The sequence below is a fragment of the Leptodactylus fuscus genome, chromosome 10, assembly GCF_031893055.1.
Source record: "Leptodactylus fuscus isolate aLepFus1 chromosome 10, aLepFus1.hap2, whole genome shotgun sequence".
Lineage (NCBI taxonomy): Eukaryota > Metazoa > Chordata > Amphibia > Anura > Leptodactylidae > Leptodactylus > Leptodactylus fuscus.
In genome coordinates, this window is record NC_134274.1 from 27,186,867 (window position 1) to 27,196,418 (window position 9,552).

The 9,552-nt window shown below is 45.7% G+C and overlaps 1 protein-coding gene across 1 annotated transcript in view; it reads right to left on the reverse strand.

Moving 5' to 3' along the window:
• The window catches only part of CABCOCO1 (ciliary associated calcium binding coiled-coil 1), a 63,088-nt gene extending 54,011 nt beyond the window's left edge, over positions 1-9,077 (reverse strand). Inside the window, exons 1-2 of the mRNA XM_075257594.1 lie at positions 9,042-9,077; positions 2,993-3,099 (exon numbers count right to left, since the gene is read on the reverse strand). Of these exons, the coding sequence (XP_075113695.1) occupies positions 2,993-3,099; positions 9,042-9,077 (143 nt within the window). The remainder of the gene's footprint in view (positions 1-2,992; positions 3,100-9,041) is intronic.
• Between the last annotated feature and the right edge of the window lie 475 nt (positions 9,078-9,552).

Below are 9,552 nucleotides of genomic sequence, written 5' to 3' on the forward strand. Positions count from 1 at the left end.
TGTCACTTCAAATTGTGATTATCTCCAGTTTTATACCACCTAGAATAATGCTTCTGGTGTTGTCTGAAAGATGGGAATCTCAGTTTGTACCAATGATGATAACACAGTTCTAGGTAGAAATGGAGACAGAATGAATGGAGAAAAAACTAGATAAAAATGCAGTTAGGAATATGATCTTTTATACACTGCAGGCTCTCAGCTTTTATACGAAACCAGAAGCACCTTTCTAGGTAGTATAAGACCAGAGATGGCAATATGAAGAGACAGCCCCGCTTTGGCATGTACTTGCAATATGGGAGAGTGAATATGGGATGGATCTATCCAACAACCCTTAATGATAGCCTTGCTAGGGAAAACTTTAGAACTTTTCTGTTAAAAAGAAAGTACAATAGGTTAATGAAGTATATTACAAAAATGTTCAGCAAATCCCGCTCTACACAATAAGAGGCTGAAACTGTTCATTTAACTGTAATATTATACTCTCCTATACCTGTATATGGCCATGTTGGGACATTATCCTTGGAACAAGAAGTAAAGACACTGGCAGGTAACCAAACGACAATGAAACGAGTGAAAGGGGATTGACAAGGTATTATGCTATGCCATTGTAAATTGTTTCAAAAATAATGGCTGGACAATTCCTTTACATGGGCACATCAGCATATACATTGTAAAATGTTCTGCCTTAGTTTGTTAATAGTGCACCCATGGGCATAGTGTGAATGGACCCTTAACATAGATTATGTGGCTTGAACATTCTCCAAGAGTTGGCCAAAAATTAAAAACTAAGAAAAACACCATCTTGGTAAGTTGCTCCTTTTGACAATTAAAAAAAGGTGCCACTGAAATTCTTATAAGACCGTCCCGGATGAGTTGTCTGGCACTGAAAGGGTCATGATTTATCTAAACACCTTTCCATTCTGTTCAGACTATGCATCGGGAAGCCAGGATTTCTGAGGCAGTGGTCTTGACTGTATCACCCTTTTTGGGATTAGTGCCTTAAAAATCACAGCCTGAACCGAAATGAAAAAAAAAAAATGAATTTTTTTTTCAGTTTTTAATTTTTGTCCAAATCATTGAGAATCCTTTTAAACTAAACAAAGGTGAATATTCTATATGTAAAATCAAGAACAAGATGATATAAAGAATGATGGGATGAGTAAGGATGTGAAAGCTTCGAGCACAATGAAGTACTCAAAAGATTTGGGCATTGAAAGAAGAGGTATAGCTGCTCCAGACACTATATAAATTATGGATTATATACTACATGATCATAAACTTCCAGCAGTCATTCCTCAGTATCTGTCAGACTTCATGAATATAATCCAAGTACCTTCTCATAGATGTCACTGATCACTAGTAAAATCATAGTCTGCATCCTCCTATCTCCTGGTATCTTTAGACTTAGGCCGCACGCTGCGAGTTCTCAGTGGGTTAGCCGCAGTGGAACTGCTGTCGGTTAACCTGTTGCGAAGTACAGTAACATACTGCCGAAAAAAATCCACAGCGCAAGGTGGTTGGCGCTGTAAGTTTTGGACACACACAATATTAACTATTAGGCCGGTTGCAGATGACCGTACTACAACCAGCCGGCCGTGAAATAAAATCACGGGCAGCACAAGGGGGATACGGGGATGTCCCCCATGTCTCGCCCGTGCATAGGCTGTGCTTCCGTGGCCTTTTCATTAAATGTATAGCAGCCGTGGAAGCAAGGGCCATAAAATAGGACGGAATAGGACCTGGTATATATTTTGTGAACTGTTGGCCCACATAAGGGACTGTGAAATTCACGGTCGTGTGTACGGACCCTTTGAAATGAATTAGTCAGTGTGCTATCCGTGAAATACACAGATAACACACTGAACAAGGTCATGGTTGTCTGCAACCGGCCTTACTGTGAGTTCAGGTGGTGATTTCAGCCTTTGGAACGCAAAGATTGCAACCTGGGTGAGCCAGTGAAATTCTGAGGAGAGAGGTAGCACTGCACCTGACCTGGCCCCTGAATGGTGATACAGTAGGTGGGGGAACATGTTACAGACCTTGCATTGGGTCCTCTGGCTAGAAGGAAGACTTCTAAGGCTGTGGCCACGTGGAGGAATTTGCCGCGGATTTGGGCGTCGGATTTCGTCCCCGAATCCAGAGCAGATTCCTTCCAGTATCCGCCTCCCATAGTTATCAATGGGAGGCAGAGATCGCAGCAGGATACGGAAAAAAAGAAGCATCTTGCTTGATGTTGCCGTGGATTCCGCGATTCAGCCACGGTGTCCGCGGCTCGAGACTCCCTGCTAATTAGGCCCATTCATCCAAGCCTAGTCAGTAGCAAGATGCCGCGAAGGAATGCTGATACACTGCAGCGGCATCCCGTCTCAGCTGCGGCGAAAAATGAATAGGAATTTCCCGCCGTGTGAACTTACTCTAAAGGGATGAGTGAATTTTGCATTTCTTACAATCCTGTATTGCTGTTTCGGGGGGCCAGATACACTTTTTGCCCAGTGGATCAGGAGATTCATCTTATACCTCCATTCATCCTCCATCCATCTTATACCTCTATCATGGTATAATCCCTTTAACCCTTCTGTTTTGTCTATTCCACATTTCCTGGGATTTTCTAATTGATGATCTATCTTTAGTATAGGTCATCAGTTGAACATCAGCCGGAGACCGACATCTGGGACCCTGGCCAATCAGCTGTATGAAGAGACTGCAGTGTGTGGGTGAGCACTGCAGCTTCTTCAGTACGATACAAAGTACAGTGCCATATATGTATCCGTCAGCTGTGCTTGGTATCGTGCTGAAGAAGTACAAACAATCATCAATAGGTATTCCTGCACATTACACTGTACAATGGACTAAAGGTAATATGGATGTAACATAAGTGACCATGTGAATAACTACACTGATTAACATTGGGCAGTATAGACATAAAATACATTTGTATCAATAAGGCGATATCCAACAATATTTGTATTAGCGATGTTGTAAATGGATATACCTCTGTATTTCATCCACATCTTCTATCTCCAATAGAGTGTTTATTTGTGAAGGAGAAAGGAATTCTGGTAGTGAAAAATTTTCCAGCTGACCTGCAGGGACATCATCCTGTTCGAGAAGAAAAAATACCTTTTACATAGATAAAATAATAATAAAAACAAAAAAATCAAAAACAACAACAAGAACAAAAAATCCCAAAAGCCACAATTAAAATGAAAGGAATTTACTGTGGGTATTGCATATGGCGCATTGCAAAAAAAATAAAAAATTGTATATGAAGTGTAGAAGAAGAAATCAGGGCAGATATCAGGGCGTACTGCGGATTTTCAAGTCCACCAGTGTTTATTGCAGATTTTATCCATTACAATACAGTATAGGCGTATATATGTATGTCCAGGGTATATATGGTGTATCTGGTTGTGTAATGTATATATGTTGTAAGGCTAAGTTCACATGCAATTCCACGTGTGCATATTCCGTCGCGGCTGCCGTGAAGTGGACGGCATCCCGTCGCAGCTTTCCGCTCCGGATTGGTCCCAAATGAATGGGCCTAGTCCGGAGCATGCTGCCGCCGCGGCTGAATCAGCCACAGATTCCGGCTGAAGAAAGGGCAGCTTGCTTCTTTTTTCCGCTAGCGGGTGCATCTTGTAGTTCGAATGTGGACTATAGGAGGGTGGCAGAGGAGCAGAATTGCAGCATCGCCACACCCCAGCCACCGCTGGTTTCCTACGGTGGCAGGAGTATGGCGATGCTGCGGACCCCGGCAGCTAAAACCCTTCCAGGCATCCGCCGTGCTATTACAGCAGATGCAGAGTCTGTAAAGCTAATGGCGGCCGCTTTTTTTTTTTTTTTTCACCCCGCGCCTGCTTAGAGTGTGGCTGCATGTGTTTACAGCTGCTGAAACTAAACTGACCTTTCTCTATCCCGTCCTTTTTTGTTCACTTTTTTCTATTACTATAAGGAGTATTAGTATAAGAACTTACCATGGGCTGGAATTTGATGCAGAAACTCTTATAAAGAAATCCTTTTTGAGCCTTTTTGTCTGAAGCATGCCTCCACACAGACAAGGAAGACTGGTTTACACTAAGGAGACACTATTACACCTTAGAAGCATGCTGCAGGACAAGCTGGACAAGCATGCTCTTACCATCCCCCACGAACTAATAAGGAGACTTAGAAAATGCAGAAAACGCGGAAAACGAGCCGGCATACTGAGACGCGAAGGAAGAAAACGCAAAAAGCATGTGATCCCGTCCATCATTATGGGGAATGTGAGATCAATTGTGAATAAGATGGATGAACTGACAGCACTGACCAGACATCAACAGGAGTTTCGTGAGTGCAGTATGATGCTGTTTACAGAGACTTGGCTTACTGAAATCACTCCGGACATACTTGCCTCCGTGGAGGGCTTCAAACTTCTTCGGACGGACAGAACACTGGAGAGCGGTAAGCGAATAGGCGGAGGAATTGCAATATTTGTCAATGAGAGATGGTGTAATCCAGGACATATTGTGGTTAAGAAACAATTGTGTGGAAAGGATATTGAACTGCTAGCCGTGGGCATGAGACCTTTTTACCTGCCAAGGGAACTATCACATGTTATTGTACTAGCTGCCTATGTCCCCCCCTCTGCTAAAGCTGACGCTGCCTGTGAAGTCCTCCATGCTGTTGTGAGTGAGCTGCAATCATCTCACCCCCATGCCCTGCTCCTAGTGTCTGGAGACTTCAACCATGTCTCAGCATCCACTCTACCAGGCTTCACACAGTATGTAACCTGCCATACAAGAGACAACAAGACGCTGGACTTGCTCTTTGCCAATGTAAGGGATGCATATAACTCATCTGCCCTACCACCCCTAGGCAGATCAGATCACAACCTAGTACATCTGCGACCCACATACATTCCACTGGTGCGCAGAGAACCGGCGGTTACCCGTACCGTGAAGATTTGGTCAGAGGGAAGTGTCGAGTCTCTAAGGGACTGCTTTGATATAACTTTATGGGAAGTGTTTCAAGACTCATTTCCAGAGGACATTGAGGGACTCACACATTGCATAACGGACTACATTAATTTCTGTGTGGACAGCACGGTACCAACTAGGAAGGTGAGGTGTTTCTCCAATAACAAACCATGGATTAACTCTGAGATTAAAACTCTCCTCAAGCAAAAAAAGAGAATTTTTAGGTCTGGGGACAAAGATGGCCTGGGGGCGGTTCAGAAACAGCTGAGACAATTGATCAGGGAAGGGAAAGCCAACTACAGACGGAAGATGGAGCTACAGATGGGGGAGGGTAGAATCTCTGAGGTGTGGGACAGCCTTAAGGCAATTTCAGGACACAAGGAAAAGACAAGGCACCGAACAGTAGGGGACAGGAAGTGGCTTAACGAGCTTAATCTATTCTTCAATAGATTCGACTCCAAGCAAATGCTCCCTCCACCAGCATGTCAGCTAACCGCCCTCCCCTCACACACCAAGACCCAACCCCCACCGACCTGCGGTCAACTGCAATCTGACTATCTGATCCTGCAGGAGTCTCAGGTGTGTAAGGAAATGAAGAATATTAGAGCGAACAAAGCGGGGGGACCTGATGGTATAAGCGCAAGAGTTCTTAAAATGTGCAGTGACCAGCTGTGTGGTATTATAACGCACATGTACAATATGAGCCTGAAGCTGGGGGTGGTACCTCAACTGTGGAAAACATCTTGCGTGGTACCAGTCCCAAAGAAACCCAACCCGATGGGCTACAATGACTACCGACCTGTAGCACTGACATCACACCTAATGAAGGTCCTAGAGAGACTGGTCCTGACAAACCTACGCCCCCTAGTGAGCTCCGCTCTGGACCCCCTCCAGTTTGCCTACCGGCCAGGCATTGGGGTAGATGACGCCATCATCCACCTTCTTCACAGAGCTCTCTCTCACCTGGAGAAACCCGGGAACACTGTGAGAATAATGTTCTTTGATTTCTCCAGTGCGTTCAACACCATTCAGCCAGGGCTACTGAGGGAGAAGCTGAACCTTGGTGGTGTGGACCATCACCTGTCCAACTGGATCCTAGACTACCTGACAACCCGCCCTCAGTATGTGAGAGCCCAGGACTGTGTGTCTGACACTGTGATCTGTAGTACGGGGGCACCTCAAGGTACAGTTCTTGCCCCATTCCTCTTCACACTGTACACTGCTGACTTCAGGCACAACTCATCCAGCTGTTACTTACAGAAGTACTCCGATGACTCTGCTATAGTCGGCCTTATCACTGATGGCGATGATAGGGAATACAGAGACTTAAACCGGGATTTTGTTGAATGGTGCCAGCAGAACCAGCTCAGGATTAATGCTGGGAAGACCAAGGAGATGGTGGTGGACTTTAGTAAACGGAGAGGTGCTCCGACCCCGGTGGAGATCCAAGGAACATGTATTGAGATAGTCAGGACCTATAAGTACCTGGGCGTGCTCCTCAATAACAAACTAGACTGGGCTGATCACCTGGAGGCGCTGCACAGAAAGGGCCACAGCAGACTCTACCTGCTCAGGAGGCTGAGGGCCTTCGGAGTCCAGGGGACACTTCTTAGGGCTTTCTTCAACTCTGTGGTTGCCTCAGCCATCTTTTTCGGTGTGGCCTGCTTGGGAAGCAGTATATCAACCAGGGACAGAAATAGACTTGACAGGCTGATCAGGAGGGCCAGCTCTGTCCTGGGGAGCCCCTTGGACCCAGTACAGGTGGTGGGTGACAGAAGGATACTGTCTGTGGTGACCTCCATGCGGGAGAACAAATCCCACCCCATGTATGGGACCCTGATGGGACTTGGCAGCACTGTAAGCGACCGTCTGCTTCACCCCAAGTGTGAGAAGGAGCGCTATCGCAGGTCCTTCCTTCCAACCGCGACCAGGCTGTATAATCTACATCAGACCAAACGAAGAGCTCTCCGCACAGAGAACTAATGATTGAGGATGACCATGAGGTCTTCCTCTTTCTCTTCTGTTTTTCCTTAGCTGCCATGGACTCCTAGTATATCTTCTCTTCTCAGCTTATCTGTGTCTACGTCTGTAACATATTACTCTGTATTATCCTGTATCTGTATTACTATGCTGCTGTAACACGCTGAAATTTCCCCAAGGTGGGACTATTAAAGGATTATCTTATCTTATCTACTGCAGAACGGTCGCCATAACAATCGGATCTCCGCTGTAACGTACTGATGCCTGCGGTCAGTCTTCTCTGATCGTGGGCATTAGTACTTAAAGCGTCGGTGTCTTATAGTCCGAAAAATACAGTATTTGAATGTATTGACGGATTAGTGGAAAAGGACAAAAATAGGATATGACCCATTTTTTGATTGTCCGTTAAAACAGTCCCTATTTACGTGCAGTGAATCCAATGCAGTCGTGTGACCAGCTCATCATGCAAATGATTTTCACTGCTGTACCCCAAACTTAGTGAGACCATTCACTTCTGGGCATCATTTTAAACCCTTTTGATTGAAACATAAATGAATCTTTCAGGACTGTTTTTAAGAATTTGAGACTGTCTTGGAAATTTTGTAACAGTTGACAAGAATGGTAACTTATATCTTGTGTCTGTGATTTGGTGTGATGGTGCAGCTATGCGTTACCACTTGTCATTCTGCCAGGCATACAGAACATAGTAATAAAAACCTTGACCCCACCCCAACCCCCGTCACAAGGCCCAAAAGAAACAAATTGTATCCCAATATATGAGTTGTTCACCCTTTGCAGCTCTAGTGTGTTTTTTTTTTTTCTTGGGGACCCAAAAACGGAAACCGAATCCGCTTTGGGCTGGGGCCCATTTGGCGTAAACGTTTACACTTTTTTGCTGCGTTGATGCTACGTGGGGCCTTACGCTAGGTTCACACCTGCGTTTGGGTCTCCGTTCTGTGGTTTCCGTCTTCTGCATGCAAGAAGACGGAAACCACAGACCAGGTCCAGCCATGAGCGGCGGTGAGTGTTTTATGCTCTCCGCCGCGAAACCGTTTTTTTAAACCCGGACACAGAGCACTGCATGTCCAACTCTGTATCCGGATTTTAAAAAAACGGTTTTGCGGCGGAGAGCGCAAAACGCTGACTGCTGGACAGCTTTCAAACCCATTCAAATGAATGGGTGAGAAAGAGTCTAGCAGGTTTCCGTCTCCTGCCTCTGTTTTGTGCAGGAAACCTGCAGAACGGAGAGCGGGCGCAGATGTGAACGAGCCCTTAGCCTAAAAAGCGGCTGCTCACAGACCCCTGGACTATAATGGAGTCCGCCAGGTTTCCATCTGAAAAATGAGGAGAAAAAAGTCCTGCTTGTAGGAATTCTTCACACCTGGGAAATGGAGCAGTCATCTAGCACAGGTGTGAATCAAGCCTAACAAAAACATGCAAGAAAGCGACTTTTTAATGTGGTGTTTCACACTTCTATAGATTGAGGTCGCACGGACGCCGATATAAGCAGTAGATTTACATAATTTTCGCTGTTTTAACACCAATAAGGCATTAAAATGTGACATATAAAAAAGAGCTTGATGGACCCCATTACAGCATATGGACGGTTAGGCTGCGTTCACACGTAGTAAGGTGGAGCGCCATCTGGCATGTATACGGCGTGTCAGAGTTTGTGCGCTCAAAAAGATCTCATTGATTTCAATAGGAGTTACGAGCGTATACGTATATACGCTCGTAACTCCCATTGAAATGAATGGGATCTTTTTGAGCGCACAAACTCTGACACGCCGTATACATGCCAGATGGCGCTCCACCTTACTACGTGTGAACGCAGCCTTATAACGTAACAAAAAACAAAGCCTTAGGGAAGCCAGGTTTATCTATTTAGAGAGGACAGGTTTATGGAGGGAAGCTAAATCTACAGAGAACTATTCTACAGCTCCTCTGAACAGAACAGAACTCATGAAGCACTACAAGCCCCAGCATGTCCTGCAGTGCCCCCATAGGCCGCCTGTACATTGCCAGATTTACTACCAGGCGCTCTCTATACGCGCTGCGCTTGTGCTATAGGAGAATACAGTGACACGCCCCGGCCGCGGCCATTACCTGGATCTCGGTCACGCTCCTCTCCTGGGTCGCCATGTTTCCGCTTCAGCGTTCTGTTGCCATAGTAACCAAACACCTACCGCCCACGTGATCGGTCATGTGACCAGGCTCAGTTCCCCGCGCTCTGCTGCACCAGTCATTCGTGCTGCGGATCTGGAGAACCTCACAGGTCTGCACTGTACCCTGGTTTATAAATCGCGAGGGTGACAAGAACCTGACTCCACTATAGATACATATACATGTATAGTGGCCGGTCAGTGGATGGGGGGATAGTGTAATGGCGAATAAAAATGTGTAAATGGCCCCTGTCCTACCCTGTGTCACTTCTAATAGTGTGGACCTATGGGGCTCCCTAAGGCTGAGTTCACACATGCACCTGTTCTGGGGCTTTAAAAATGCAGCAAGAAAAGTTCTGCAGGCAGCGCCTTTCTCTCCATATTTTCCACCCTTTTCAGGCAGAAACTCGCTTTTTTTAGGCTGAGGCCTCACATGGCGGAAAACACAGCTTTTT